General features: G+C 52.1%; 5 protein-coding genes across 5 annotated transcripts; 4 read left to right on the plus strand and 1 right to left on the minus strand.

Annotated features, from left to right (window-relative positions):
* Positions 1–101: 101 nt before the first annotated feature.
* Positions 102–3250, plus strand: JCM6883_000373 (beta-glucosidase; the record flags this gene model as incomplete). The annotated part of the gene is made up of 11 exons (XM_076631035.1): positions 102–233; positions 294–583; positions 740–1033; positions 1135–1227; positions 1293–1852; positions 1924–1933; positions 2001–2145; positions 2216–2543; positions 2615–2672; positions 2750–2936; positions 3011–3250. The coding sequence occupies 11 exons, from the start codon at positions 102–104 to the stop codon at positions 3248–3250; spliced, it is 2337 nt and encodes a 778-aa protein (XP_076488903.1).
* A 558-nt stretch (positions 3251–3808) lies between these two features.
* Positions 3809–5442, plus strand: JCM6883_000374 (uncharacterized protein; the record flags this gene model as incomplete). The annotated part of the gene is made up of 3 exons (XM_076631036.1): positions 3809–4188; positions 4247–4397; positions 4462–5442. 3 exons carry the CDS (start codon positions 3809–3811, stop codon positions 5440–5442), a joined length of 1512 nt encoding a protein of 503 aa, XP_076488904.1.
* A 525-nt stretch (positions 5443–5967) lies between these two features.
* Positions 5968–8034, plus strand: JCM6883_000375 (uncharacterized protein; the record flags this gene model as incomplete). Its single annotated transcript, XM_076631037.1, has 9 exons — positions 5968–6023; positions 6083–6131; positions 6210–6579; positions 6633–6932; positions 6998–7111; positions 7180–7401; positions 7472–7548; positions 7609–7751; positions 7815–8034. 9 exons carry the CDS (start codon positions 5968–5970, stop codon positions 8032–8034), a joined length of 1551 nt encoding a protein of 516 aa, XP_076488905.1.
* Positions 8035–8535: 501 nt separating this feature from the next.
* Positions 8536–12759, plus strand: JCM6883_000376 (uncharacterized protein; the record flags this gene model as incomplete). Its single annotated transcript, XM_076631038.1, has 5 exons — positions 8536–9537; positions 9597–11774; positions 11835–11999; positions 12063–12318; positions 12395–12759. 5 exons carry the CDS (start codon positions 8536–8538, stop codon positions 12757–12759), a joined length of 3966 nt encoding a protein of 1321 aa, XP_076488906.1.
* A 460-nt stretch (positions 12760–13219) lies between these two features.
* On the minus strand, positions 13220–14852 carry JCM6883_000377 (FAD-dependent oxidoreductase; the record flags this gene model as incomplete). Its single annotated transcript, XM_076631039.1, has 7 exons — positions 13220–13606; positions 13672–13739; positions 13826–13930; positions 14026–14236; positions 14306–14423; positions 14502–14685; positions 14804–14852. 7 exons carry the CDS (start codon positions 14850–14852, stop codon positions 13220–13222), a joined length of 1122 nt encoding a protein of 373 aa, XP_076488907.1.
* Positions 14853–15242: the final 390 nt, after the last annotated feature.

Genomic DNA, 15242 nt, shown 5'->3' on the forward strand with positions numbered 1-15242 from the left:
CGGAAGTTTCTTCGCCGGTTCAAAATCTCAAGGTCTCCCACGCCGTCGTCTTCGCTCTTTCTCTCCCTTTTCTTTCTCGTACACTTTCCAACGCCAACGACATGCTTCTGAAAGGCGCCCTCCTCCTCTCCGCCCTCGCAGGCGTACTCGCCTCACCCGTCGCTCAACGAAACAACGATGACTCGAACTCAATCGCATGGTCAGCTGCGATCGAGAAAGCAAGGTCCATCGTCGTAAGTCCCTTGACCCAGATGACTCGTCGATCGCTGAAACTGACGCTATCCCGAGAGTAGGCTCAAATGACCTTTGACGAAAAAATCAACTTCAGCGAATTCAGGACGCAAGGGATCGTCTGTTCAGGCCAGACTCACGCAATCTCTCGGTTCGACATTCCGTCCATATGCTTCAGTGACGGTCCAACGGGTATCAATTCGCGATTCTCGTCTCAATTCCCAGCTCAAGTCACCGTTGCTGCGACTTTCGACCGCGACCTGATGTACGAACGAGCCAAGACGATGGGAAAGGAGTTCAGGGATGTCGGAATCCATACGCCTCTCTCGCTAGTCGTCGGCCCGATGGGACGGTGAGTCTTTTCCCTCACTCTCCGAGAGCAAAGAGACACGAGTAATCGGGAACGAAGAGAAACGAGAAACGTTCTCGGTTTCTCTTTCGAACTTCCTCTCCCGTGCACTCACCTCGGCGGCTGACTCTTCGATTGACTTCTTTCTTGTTGCCACAGTTCGGTCCTCGGCGGTCGCAATTTTGAGAACTTCTCTCCGGACCCGTTTCTTTCGGGCGAAGCGATTCGTGAATCTATCGCGGGGATCCAAAGTCAAGGCGTAACGGGGCTCGTTAAACATTGGTTCGGAAACGAACAGGAGCTCGCGAGAATTGGGAGTAATGTGGGAGGATACTTCCCGTCGAATCAAACACAAACGATCTCCTCCAACATCGACGATGCGACCGCTCATGAGCTCTACATCTATCCCTTCGCCGAGGCGGTTCGAGCTGGAGCTGGAGCAATCATGGCAAGGTGAGCAGTCCAATCCCTTCGCTCTCCCTCTTCCCTTCAAGTCTCGTCAAAACTGGACAATTGTCGTTCGAACGAACTGACAGTATCGTTTTCATACACAGTTATAACAAATTGAACGGAACGCTCGCCAGCGAGGATCCATATAGTTTGAAGACGCTGTTGAAGGAGGAGCTCGGATTCAAAGGCTTCATCCTGTTCGTCAAAGTTTCTCGCTTCTCTGAGTTTGCGATCAGAGCGCTAACGAACATTACTTTAACAGGTCCGACTGGGGATCGGCACACAACACTGTCGAATCAGCGTTAGCAGGACTCGACTTCGTCGAAGCTGGTTCAGGTCCTTCAATCTGGGGGGACAACCTTCGAGCACCGATTCAAAACGGAACTCTGCCTAGCGATATTCTCGACGACAAAATCGTTCGAGTTCTGACCCCTTACTTCGCCCTCAATCAAGACAAGCTCCCAGAGGTCAACTTCTCCCGAATCGTCACGAACAAGAAACACAACGAGGTCATCCGCAAGATTTCCACTTCTTCGATCACTCTCCTCAAGAACAATCGCACCTCGTCTCCCACTGTTGGTCTCCCTATCGCAAACCCTCGTTCGATCCTCTTGGTCGGTTCTGCCGCCGGTGAGGGACGTTACGGCATTATCTCGAATCAAGCGGCTTCGATCTTCTTCTACACCCCAGACGCGCCATACGTCGGAGCGATCACGAACGGCTTCGGATCTGGAGGATCACCAGCACCCTATGTCGTCACTCCTCTCCAAGGGATCCAGGAACGAGCCCGGGAGATGGACGACTTCACTTTCGTCGATGGCTGTGAGTAACTTCTCTGCACCCTCTCAACGACTCTGATTGTGAACTGATCCACCTCCATCGCGACTATTCAGACTACAGCGAGTAAGAGTCACAAGACGCTCAAAGCCCGATCGTACGAAGTTGCTGACTCCTCCTCTCGATTTGACAGTAACGCAACTGAAGGAGCTGGAAGTCTTCCAGGAGGCCTCTCTACTGTCTACCTCGACGGTCGTCTCGCCTATCCCGAAGAGAAGAAGGTTCTAGTCTTCGTCACAGCCGTCGCGATGGAAGGGTACGATCGAGAGAACCTCGATGTAAGTCTCGTTTTCACCGGCTGAAGGCTGTTTGAGAAAGCTGATCTTTTCTCTCTCTCTTCTCTTCTAGCTCATCAATGGCGGCAACGAGCTCATCGAATACGTCGCAGCAAGGCACTCCGACGTCGTCGTTTGCATCTCAGCACCCGGTCCCGTCAACATGCCTTTCATCTCTCATCCCAACATCTCGAGCGTCGTCTTCAGTCATTTACCTGGTCAAGAAGCTGGACACGCTCTCGCAGACGTTCTCTTCGGCGACGTCAACCCTTCCGGAAAGCTACCGTTCACGATCGCAAAGGAATTCGAAGATTACGACTTGGCCGCTTACTACAATGGATCCGTCAAGGCGTTCCCCGAGACGGCCTTTTCCGAAGGTGTATTCATCGATTACAAGTACTGTTCGTCTTTCCTTCTTCACGTCTCTCTTGCTCGAGGACATCAACTGATAGGACGAGATCAACTCGAACAGTTGATCAGCAAAACACGACTCCCCTTTACGAATTCGGATATGGAATGAGTTACACGACGTGAGTCTCTGATTGAGATTGTCTCGCTATCTGCCCACCTTGTTCGTCTCATTCCGCTGACAATCATCCCTACACAGCTTTAACATGTCCAAACTCTCGATCAAATCGACTTCGAAAGCTGGACGAGCTGCCGTTTCGGAAACGAACGAGAAGTTCTTCAAAGACGGCAAGAACGAAACCTGCAAGGGACTCTACGACATCTCGCACACCGTCACCGCGGTCGTCAAGAACACCGGTAAAGTCGCAGGAGCTGAGGTAGCCCAAGTGAGTTCACTCTCTCTTCCGAATTTGCGAAAGAGTAGCCGTGCTGAATCTTCTCGACTCTCGCCACTTTGCAGCTCTACCTCACCTACCCCGAGGCGACCCCGAACAAGATGCCTGTTTGCAACCTTCGAGGATTCGAGAAACCGTTCCTTCAACCTGGAGAATCGAAGACTGTCACCTTCGAACTCCGCAACAAGGATCTCTCGGTCTGGGACGTTACGAAACAAGGATGGATGCTTCCCAAAGGAGAGTTTAAGGTCTCTGTCGGTACCTCGAGTCGCAAGTTGCCTCTCAAGGGATCGTTCTCTGCTTAGATATCGTGAGTCCCTCTTCGTCTTGCCTCTGTCACCTCTCTGAGTACTGACTCGATTGCCCTCGGACAGTCACTCTAATGAAGTGGGTTCCCTCGTCGTTTATTGCCGCACTGCTGTCACGTCTTTGTCTCTCGAATGTTCTTGCAAGTTTTGTGTCTGTCCACTTTTCGTTCCGGATTCTCCCTCGCCTTTCTTCTGCTCTTTTGTCTCGCTCACCCCTCTGTCAATCCATGACTATCTTGACAGTTTGCAGTGTTCCATCCTTGCCCGTTCGCTTCTTGTTTCTCCCTTCCTGGCCGAAACGAAGAAATCGTCTCCGCTTGCACTGCAATTTGCATGACGATACCGAGTCGAGATCTTCAGAGAAGCTCGCAAGGCCGCCCGCAGACAACGGATGAAAACTATCGAAGTACTCTCTCGGGCCGGCTCAGAGCTCGGAGCTTGCTCACTCTCTCTTCACACCTTCACCTCGCCGACTCGCACAGACACCTGAAACTCAAGCAGTGAAGGCCTGCAAACATCAAGCTATCGACTACCGCTTCCCACGAGTCTGAATTGATGGCCTCGTCTCTTTCATCTACGAACAACAACTCCTCTTCCGAGGCAGACCAGATCAATGTCGAAGCCGGTCTAGCAAGTCTGGAATTGGTGAACGTAGTAGCAGAGGTGAATAGCGAACTCGAAGCTCCAGAAGTAGATGACGATCACGATTATAATTTCAGGGTGGAAATGAGCAAGAGCTGTGAAGATGATTTGTTGGGACGTAGGGTAGCGTTCAGACGAAAGGACAACGTGAAGCGACAGATGGAGAAACTCAGGAGTCCCGAATACGTCCAGAAGGCAAAGGATGATTTTCAAGTCTTCCAGAATCAACTTGAAGTCGACCTTGAAGCTGCTGATGCGAAGCATGACAAGGAGAGTCGCATCTCGATGAAGACGTGTGCTTACACTCCTCCTCGTCGCTCCGCTGGAGAAATGCTCATAGCTCTTTCACAGTGATTACACCGTTCTCGTAGCCCCTCTGCTCGTTCGTCTCTCCTGGCTTCCCTCGAACACCGATCCCGAACTCGGCATCAACGATACGAGAGTCCCTATTCTTCGTCTACTCCAGGAAATGGGGATACTCGAAGCTGCCAAGTCTGACTACGTGACTCTCTCTTCTCTCCTATTCTCGAGGTCGCAACTGAAGTTACCTTTGCATCTACCGCTAGGTCGCCCTCATCGTTCTTCACGCTGATGCGCTTCACTCTGCTTCTCCCACCGATACTACCTTCCCTCGTGTCGTCAACGGTAAAGTCGATTGGAACGCTTCGGAATGTTCAGAGGATCATCATGCCGCCTTCGTACGCTTCAACAACTCGATCGAAAGTTGGAGACTTCTCAACACTTTCGGCGAAACCCTCAACAGCGGTATTTCGAAGATCTGGCAGGAGAAGTTCTCGACTGGGAGCGGCGTCGTTCAAGTAACCAGTCCTCGCATCTTCTTCCCGCATCGGAAATACGCCAAGCGTGCGTCTCGAGACATCCAGACGATGTATCTTCACTACTCGAACGCCCTCATTTCTCCTTCGCCCTCTCTCGAAGAAGTTCGAAAGGAAATTCGCAAACACAGGGCTTCTTTCAGCTACTATTCTCGCTTCATCTACGATCTTTCCAAAACGTTCCACCCATCGTCTTCACTTCCGTCCTCTACGCTCTCTCGAATCATTGCTCTCGAACGCGACTTCGGCGAAATTCGTTACCTTGCGAAAACTCCTCTCGATCCAGACAACGAATGGATCCTAACTCGATCTTACCTCGCGCGATGTCTTCATCCCGAGGTCACCTGGACGATTCCTGACGAGATTAGCTGGTGTTACCGTCAACTCGAGGGAGAAGTCGATTCTCGTTCTTGGTCGCTCGAAGAGATTGAATCGAAAGGAGGAGAAGGCATCAGGAAAGAAGTTGAGAAATTCGTCAACGTTTGGAAGGAATCAGGACGTACGAAAATCGGAAAGACCGTCGAAGTGAATGGGTTGTTAGAAGAAGCGATTGCGGGTTGGAAAGTTCAGATTTCGACGCAAGTTTCGACCCCTGCTTACCCCGCCGTCAACACTTCCACGAACAACAGTGTTCTCTTCGCGCCTGCCGCAACCCCGGACGGTCGATTTGTCCCTATCAATCCCTGCGAAATGCTCAGAAACCATGAATGAGTCGTCTCGTTTCGGCTTTTGACATGGTGAGTTCTCCGATTACCGAGTCTCCTAGTCTCGGAAGTCGCGTCGTATTGACCCAGCTGATTCGTCCCTCAGGCTGGTTCTCGCAACGCAATCTCTGCGCCTCGTTTTCCGAATCTTCTCGACTTTATACCTTTTCGTTCTACACTACCCGTCACGTTCTACGTCGTTATCCACCCCTTTGCTTTGTCTCCCCCGTTCTCTCTCTCTCTCTGGAAGAGTCTCCCTTTCTCGCACTCGCAAATCGTTCTTTCTGTAAGTCGTTGATTCTCAGTTCTGGAAATCACTTTTCAACGTCGAGCTGTAACCGCGGCTTCCCGCCGAGCGGTCGCTGCTTCGTACACCGGTCCGATTCGGCGCAAAATTTCTGTTAATACGCCTTTTGACCGGTTCGCTCCCCTTGTCCCATTCAACTTCCGTCCACCTCTCTCCAGCACTCTTCTGCCCTCTTCGAACTCATTTCCTTGACGCAGACTCGATCGAACAAAAGACTAGAGCATCATGTCTCCGAGAGGTGTCGTATTGAGGAGCGTGCTTATCGCCTCGCTTTGTGCTTTGTAAGTCATCCTCTCTTATGCAGCCCGTATTCCCTCGCTGATTCGGTCTATCTCTACAGTCTGTTCGGATTCGACACTGGAACGATCGGTTCAATCACGACGATGGAGGTAAGCTCCGACGCTTTTCATCCTATTTTCCCGTTTTCTTCCACCTTCGACAGCTGACGTTGCCCTTCGTTCCCGCAGAGCTTCATCGAGTACTTTGGCGAGATCGATGAAGTAATCCGAGGTCTCGTGGTTGCTATCATCCTTCTCCCGAGTGCCTTCTCCGGCGTTTTCGCTGGAGCTTGCGCCGACAAGATCTCGCGCAAGTACACGATTGCACTCGGATCCGGAATCTTCGCCGTCGGGAGTGCGATCTCGTGCGCTTGTCCTCCGTATCTGGCGGTCCTTTTCGTCGCAAGATGTATAGCAGGAGTAGGAGAGGGCCTATTCTTGAGCACGGTCACTGTGTACATCGCAGAGATCTCACCTCCTCATAGCAGAGGGAAGAACATGCTGTTGTGTCAGTTGTTCATCTCGAGTGCGATCGCGATCGGTTTCTTCTCTTGTTACGGTGAGTCTCGTCCTTTCACTCATCGCGCTCACGACTGACTCCTCCGTTCGCAGGCTCTGTCAAAATCGCCTCTTCGCTCTCTTGGAGGTTGCCCTTCGCCATCTCGACTCTCGTCTCTCTCATTGTCGTCTTTTCCGCTCCATTCCTCCCTCACTCTCCCCGCTGGCTCCTCCTCATCGGTCGCCGGGACGAAGCCGAACAAGTACTCGACGCTCTCGTCGGTGATTCGAATCCTCAAGAACGAAGGGACCTCCTCAACGCCGGTCCTCCGGTCGTAGGAAGTCGTCGAGCAGCGTTCTTGCGAATCTGGAAAAAGGACGTTCGGCGCCGAACTTTTCTCGGTATTTTCCTCAGTATGTATTCTCTACCTTGGTCCGAGGGTTCGAAGATGAGACTGACTTACATTCGTCGACCGCAGACGTCATGCAGCAACTGTCAGGAATAGACTTCGTTTTATTCTTCGCCCCTCTACTCTTTACTCAAGCTGGACTCGATCCTTCAACGGCTTCTTTCATCGCATCGGGAGTAACAGGTGAGTCTTTCCGGTATGTAAGAGCTGAATGGAGGGATGGAGAACTGACTCGAGCTCACTCTGAACAGGAATCATTTTGGTGATCACGACTATCATCGCTTCGACATATATCGACAAAGTAGGACGACGACCACTATTTATCTATGGCGGAGCCGTCGTGGCGGGCAGTCAAATCTTGCTCGGAGTGATGTACGCTTCAGGAGCGAACAAAGGAGGCGGAAGGTGGTTCATCATCATCCTGATTGAAGTCCTTGCCGCGGCGTTCAGCGCGTCTTGGGCACTCGTTGTGCGTGAGTCGCAATCTGTCTGAGCTCAGCGGTTTTTCGTTCGCAGCTCATTTCATCCCACTTCCCGACTCAGGACTCTATAGCTCAGAGATCCAACCATCTCGGACAAGGGCAGCTGCTTCGAGCTTCTCGCAAGCCACGAACCAAGCTGTGAGCGATTCCATCTTCTGTAGCGGATTGGCTAGCTGACTCTCCTTGACACCTCGACAGACAAACTTCGTCGTCGCTATGACTGGTCCTTCGTTCCTCACGACGAACTCGGGTCCGTACTGGACTTATGGCCTACTCTCGCTCTTCGCTGTTCTCGTCGCAACTTTGGTCATGCCTGAAACGATCGGTAGTTCTCTCGAAGAGTGAGTCCTTTCCTACTCGTACTCGGTCTCCTTGACTGACCTCGAACGCTCTCGTTACGTTAGCATCGAATCGAAATTCCAATCCTCCTCGTCTGCGACTGTCGTCAAACTCCCTGCAGTATTCCGTCGAGTCGTCGGAGGAACCGAGGAAATTCGTCGCCGTCGAAGTAGTAGAAACGAATCTCAGACGCTCCCGGGAGAAACGAGGGCAGAATTTCGAGCTCAAATGGCAATGGAGATGAACAAGATTGGACAAATCGACGAGGAAGCAGTGAAGGGATAGCTCTTCGTGTTCGCGACGATGGATGCAAAGGTAGATACTTAGATTCTTCGGATGCTGTACTGTAGAGAAGGTTCAAAGCAAGGGGTGGCCGAGTCTGCAAGTTGAGGAGAGCAAGTTCAAAGTTGGCAAAGAGAGAGAGAGAGAGAGAAACGGAACTGTTTTCGAGCTCAAGCTCAAGTTCCAAGGTCGATCTGCGAACGTCGACCACGTTCTAGATCGTTGAAAATCGGTTGCAAGTTTTAGGGGGAAATTCTGAAACACAGTGACGATGAATTTCGATCGCCTCGAACTTCAAAGTTTTGAAAAAGTGACCGTTTCCATCTCCCTTCCACCCGACTCGAACCCAACAAAGTTTACGCGTCCTCGACAAGCGTCAAGAGGCTACATCGACCTCGAATAGTCCTTCCTCTTCCGCCCCCGTTCCTCGACGTCGACGTTCAGACAAGGAAAACAAGGTCAACTCGTAATTTCGAATTTAACCCGACTTTCGAGGTAGAGGAGATGCCTTCGATCAAGCAGACGCTCTTACGCGAGCCTACGAGGTCCTACCAGTCTCTGTACCAAGATGGACAGTCGCGACCGAACTCTCAATACGCTGGGTCGGCCTCGTCAAGTTATCGACGCGGACCTAGTTCGATCCGATCTAGTGGATCTTTCAACTCTTACAACTCTGAATCTCAAGCGAGTACGGGTCCAGCATGGGTCAACGGGCAGTGGGAATGGAGTAACTTTGGAGGGAGGAAAGGGTTGACGGGAGGAGCGAAGAGTTTATACACTCCTTCAGTCGTAGGGAGATCGATTGGAGCGAGTAAACCGAACAGGGACTCGACGATGAGTCTACGGAGTGAGAGGTTGAGGAGTGACGACGGAGGAAGCATCAGATCAGAAAGAAGTACGGGACGAGAATCGTTGAGGAGCACTATGTCTTTGCCGAACGGTGATCACAGGAGGACGAGGTCGAGCTCGAGGGACATCTTGCAAGCCGTCGAAGCAGTAGGGAGACCTTCGACCGAATCAGCGTCGTCGTCTTCGAGAAGGAATCGAACTCAAAGCGCAAACGCAGCAACTTCTCAATCTCAATCATCCCAGTCCCTCTCTCAATCGCAATCATCTCGACGCAACTACGACAATCTCCCATCTATCTCGTCGAGTTTCGATCATCAACAAACGAGTCGCCGATACGCCTCTGCTCCCATCTCGACTTCCGCTTCTTCATCTCGCCCTTCATCCGTCGCACCCATTTCTTCGAGGCCTGGTCGTTCGAAATCCCCTCTCCGACACGCCTCAGACGAACACGCACCCTCTCTCACTTCTTCGGCTTCTTCCGCTCCTTCTTCCGGTCCTGTCACTCCCGTTCAATCCCATCCAAATCTCGCTTCTCCTCTCAGTATCGATGCCGGCAAAGCTCTACCCCGCAAAGCTTACACTTCACCGGAGACTGTTCTCGCAACTACGAGTGAACCAGTAGTTCAGGAAGAACAAACACCTCCCGCAGAACAAGATGTGAGTTGTTCTCCCGTTCGCTTCTGCTACTTGCCCCTGACAAACCTTGCCCATCGTAGCCTTCATCCGCTGCTGACGAAGAGGAAGCTCCAAAGAGATTCTACTCTGTCGATGAATTCTTCGCAATCGCCGGAACTTCGAAAGAAGACTCGCCGTCGTCCGACTCGACCACCGTTCCCGAAGCAAACGTTCGATCCCATACCGAATCAGACAACATGTCGTTCATGACTGCGAACGACGGTCACCCTCCGAGTCCCGTCACACTCAACGAGAAACCTTCAGTTCCTCGACTCAAACTCACGAGAACCGAATCGGATCAATCGAGAGCTGGTATCAAAGGAGCAGTCGATTTGTCTGAGTCGGAAGAGGAAGACGATAGGGTCGTCGAAGGTGCTCCCATGCTCGCCCCGATCCAACAAGCAACTCCGGAAGAAGAACAGGAGGAGGAGGAGGAACAACCCAGAGACTCGATCTCCTCGGCCCCTGAAGTTCCTGCTAACGCTGAAGAGTCGCAACAGAACGAGGCAAACGTGGATGGGAAGGAGGAACCGACGTACGAGGTGATCCGCTCCTCCTCGGCACCTCGTCGTTCCGCTTCGACTCCCGCCGCTTCATCCCTCGCCTCCGACGATCAAAGTGAATCCCCTTCCTACGCTTCCTCGATGACTTCGGTCTCTCAAGTCGACAGCACGACCGCGGCGAGTGTCGACGTTCCCGATTGGCTTCAACGGATTCGAGCTTTGGGCGAACCGATCGAAACTCTTCAACCTCGGATTCCTCCTTCGAACAAGAAGAAGCTCACTCCTCCGCCTCATTGGACCGTCCTGCAACTCCGAGCGCAAGAACAAAAGACTGCGAATCGACCAAACATGAATCGACCGAGGAGTGTTGGAAGTTTGAGAACGAGGAAAAGTCCAATGTACGGGTTGCCCGACGTCGCCGAAGAAGAAGAACCTCCAGTTCCTTCGTTCCCAGCTTGGTTACCGAAGAAAGTTGGTCAAGATGGAACTTTGGTCTCTCCTCCTCGCGGCCTATCTCCCTCCCCAAATGGATCTCTCGAGAGATCAACATCGACACATTCGTCCAACTCTGGATCGACTCATCGGCGTTCGCGCTCGATGGATCTCGCGCCGATGGGTCCCTCCAGCATCTCGTCCCTTCAACGAACGACTTCGCTTTCGACGACTCCAGTCTCTCGCACTTCTTCCCGACCATCTTCAGTTCACAGCACCGACACGACCGGATCGAAGAAGTTGAAGGGGTTGAGCAAATTACTTCAACCTCCTCTCGCTTCGAGCAAGGCAGTCCGAGAAGAACCCGAACCCGAACCCGCTCCTCGTCGCACGGAACCAGTTTACACGCCTTCGTCTCGTTACTATTCAGCTCCAAGTCGTACCTCATCACTTCGAGAAGCCCTCGCTCAACGGGATGGACCTTCGTCTCACCTCTCGGCGAATCGAAGAACGGACGATGACGCCAATTCGAGTTACGGAGGATCTCAAATTTCAATGATGAGCGCCCCTCAACTCTCACCCGTTCGTCCTTCGAAGAACCCGGCTCGACGGTCTTCTCTGTCGGTTTCGACCTCTGGCAATGCGCTGCAATCTTCGACAGCGAGATCGAACTCCGAGGAAAGGAGGTCGTCTCGACCCAGTTCAATCAACTACTCGCCTGTCTCCCGCCCTCCTTCTCGACCCGCATCTATCGTCGGTGCTGGTACGCAAGAACGACGTCCCCCTCCTCCTGCCGCTCCGATCTTTGCTTCATCCTCCCAACCTCCCTCCCGAGCCGCCTCTCTCAGTTCAGGACGACTCTCGAGCCGACCCCTCTCGAGCTACCTCCCTCCATCTGCCGATGTCGAAATGTCCTCGCTCGCGATTTCGCCTCGCCTCGACGTCGCGAAAAAGACTTCGAAACGTTTCTCCCTCTTCCGATCTTCCTCGAACGCGAACACGAGTTCGACCCGTCGTTTCGACCCTTCCCTCGACCTCCTCTACGAACGCCTCGACGTTACTTCGCAACACAAACGACTTCGAAGCGACGAAGTTCTCGTCGAATCAATCGCGGTCGGACTCGATCGTTGGGATATCGAGAAGACTTGGTCGACGGCGAACACGACATCCGGTGCGGGGTATGTTCCTGGACGAGCGGTGTATGGAAAGGTCCTCGCGAGGGGAGAAAGTGTCTCGAAAGTAAAGAAGGGAGATCTAGTCTGGGGTTTAACAACGCTCAAAAAGGTGAGTCGATAATCTTCCCGGACCTCTGAAAGACGACAATGCTGACGAATGTTCTCGCAGTCTTCCACTCTTGCTGCTCTCGTCACTCTCGATCGCGACAACGTTTCTCTCGCTCCTCCGGTCGACGATCACACAATGGATCAAATCGCGGCCCTTCCCGCAGACGCTGTCGCCGCGATGCAAGTCATGGAAACGTACGCAAAGGAGCTACCAAAGGGATCAAAGGTGAGTGAAGAGCGAACGTTTCCCTCAGTCTCTCATTCGCTGACTTCATCTCTTTGCGTGCAGATTCTCGTGCTCAACGCTCATCAGGGGATCGGATACCTCTGTCTCCAACTCGCGAAATACCTTCGACCGAGCGGAGGAGCCTCGAACCGAGATCTCTGGGTCGTCGCTCAAATTCCCATGTCAGTCATCGACAGCGACTCGCTCTGTCGAGAGGCGGGAGCGACCGATGTTGTTCGAGATGAACCACTCGCGGCGATCAATGGATTACACGAAGGATCGTTCGATGTCGTGATTGATACGATTGGAGGTCGTCGTCGTGAGTTTCCACTCTTTCTCTCGCTTCTTGACCTTCCTCCGACTCTGAGCTGAGATTTCTCTCGCTTTTGGTTCAGTCTACGACGCCTCGAGACGTATCCTCCACAACTCCGGAAGTTTCGTCACTACTGCCGGAGACTCTCTCGGTTCCGATTCCTCCTCCGCCCCTCCCTCATCCTATCAAACCTCTCTCCGTTCCCTACGACGAACCTTCTTCAAGAAGGACAAGAAATCGGTCCATTACTGGCTCGCGTCACACGAAGTCGACGAACGTGAAGCCGTCAGGGATTTGCTCGACAAGGTTCGAGAGGCGGTCGAAGCTGGAGCCTTGAGGGCGAAAGTCGATCAGGTTTATTCGTTTGCGGATGCGAGGTTAGCGTTCAGTGAGAAGGAGGCGAAGGATGGTGCAGGGGCTGTCATCAGGATCAAGGAACTCGCATGAGCTCGACTTCCAACAAAACGAAAACTACTTTAATCTACTTCAACTACTTAGACGTTCTTCTAATCAATCTGTACGCTCTGTGATCATTTACTTCTCATTCGTTGAGACCCTCATCGTCCTCATTCTGTTGTATCACCACTCTTCTTATCCATATCTTCGCTAATCTTTTGTCTTTCTTTCCTTACGAAAACACGAATAATCTGCCAGTGTAGCTTCTAGCCTCCTTGATCTCACACCGCTTTGTCTCTGCGAGGATCTTGTGCAGAGAGTCTGAACGTGAGACGGCAAGAGACAGTCGACGATTTGACGTTCTACCTTGCAAGTTTTGGTTAATCCAAAGCCGACTATGCAAAGTGTCAGACACCAGTCTACGGCAGCATCTTCGGTGGTCTCTCTTCGTCTTTTTACCAGCCTCAACATAGCTCAATGCGTTCTAGATCCCTTGACCAGCTTCCGGCGTCTATAATTTCGATTCCCTCTTCTTCCCGCTCGTTCTCGCCGCCTCCTCGACCAGCCCGACGACGTCCTCTGCGATTCCCCACGATTGTTGATACCCAGCCGGTCCCACTCCATAAGCATGCACAACCGTTCCTTCCCTCTCTCCACCTCTTCTCTCCCCAGTCTTCGTCACTCGAATCGGACTCTCCCTTCCTCCTGCTTCAAGCTTGATCGTCTCCGATTCTACACGAGGCCCAGAGGAGCGAGAAGGTCTCAACCCGACGTTGTCGCGGATAATCTCGATTCCTTCGAGAGTCCCGTCTCGAGAGATCGAAGGATCTAGTCGGAGACAGTGGGAGAGGATCCGGGTTGCGTGAGATGGGGAGACGGAGAGATCCCAATCGTCGACCTAAATCACACTCGAGTGCGAGTCAGTGAGGATTAGAGGGAAGAACGAATGAATTTGGGACGTACACCGTAAGATCCTCCGCAGATTACTTCACCGCCTGGACGGGGGATGATATAAGCTGACGAGTTTGGATCTGTCCCAACCAACCAAGCTCGTGAGTGATGAGTATCGCGGACAAGAGTAGGTAGAAGGAGGAGGTGGGTGGTGGGGTGAGCGCACCTGAGCTATCCATTGTACAACGAAGACAATCCGATTTGATCAATACCGTTTGACCCCGAATCGGTCTCACTGCTTGATCATCTACTCCTGCTATACTCTTCGCACCTAATCATCCCCAGTAAATTGCATCAGTATCGCGTCTTCAGCGAAAACGAGCCGGATTTTCGTTTCGTTTTTGGAGCTTGAGCATTGAGACTCACCTAATCCCGTCGCATTCACCACCATCCCCACTCCTCCAAAACACCCAAAGACCTCCTCGATATCCCTCACGTACCTCCTCTCGATCGTAACTCCTTTCCGTCTCAATTCGTTTGCCAAATATTGACAATATTTCGGAGCGTTGACTGAAAGGGTATCGAATGAAACTCCGAGGGCTCCTTCTGGACATTCGGACTTTTCGAGACGACGATACTGTCCGCGGACGGTGCCATGAGTTCGGGAGAAGGAGAGAAGTGGGAGAGAGAGGGGGAGGAAACGAACATTCGGCATAACGTCTTTATACCAATGACCTAGGAATTCTTCTTCGGTACGAACGAATCTTCGAGTTCCTTTCAAAGCGATCGCCAATCCCGAGGGGATGAACTCTGATATCTTCTTACTGCAAGGGACGAAGCGACGGCTAGTCAGCGAATCGAAAACATTTTCCGACAGAAACTCGAGTCGCTTGAAGACGTACTAGGTAGCAGTCTCCCAATTCGCTTCCCTTGGTCCATCTTCGATACTCTTAAACGGGCAAATGTTCGCCCCGGCCCAAGGGGACGCGAAAGATTGTGAATCGGTATCTTCGGGTAAATCGCGAGCGATAACGTGGACGATGTAACCTCGTTCAACGAGTGAAAGTGCGCAGGTGAGACCGATAACTGTCATTCAACGGGTAGTTAGCTTGTGCGTATCGCTGAGTGGTTAGCGCGAGACGGCGGCTACCGAAAGAGAGCTGGTGGGGAGAGAGAGAAAGGAAAAGGAGAGGGAAGAACTCACCTCCTGCGCCCAGGACTACTACTTTATGTTTACTACGGGCTGAAAGCATACTTGGGTCGAATATGGAGAAGTGAAAGGGAGGAGAAGCCGCGAGAGATTGTCGAAATCGTTCTTGAAGCTTGACTCCCTCTTCATCGTATCATCACTCGAGATGGCTCTCCCGAACCTACGGAACATCGTAAGCCAACCAGACCCTGACCAGCGCCGTCCATTACTCACATCCTCGCTCGATTGATGTAGTTCGCATCCTTCCGTTCACCTCTCGAAGAACGGGAATACTCTCGACTCGCATTCTTCAAATTCCTAGGTTGGGTAATGATCACCATGTCGTTCAGTCTCATCGCTACGAAGAACAAACGAAACCTATCGATCTTGTCCTGATTCGACGTTTCATCAAAAAAGTGAGTGTTTCTCTCGCTCTGAAGGCTGTGAGTCGAAG

The sequence above is a fragment of the Sporobolomyces salmoneus genome (assembly GCF_050403485.1).
Source record: "Sporobolomyces salmoneus JCM6883 DNA, S_salmoneus_JCM6883_v1_ctg14, whole genome shotgun sequence".
Classification (NCBI taxonomy): Eukaryota; Fungi; Basidiomycota; class Microbotryomycetes; order Sporidiobolales; family Sporidiobolaceae; genus Sporobolomyces; species Sporobolomyces salmoneus.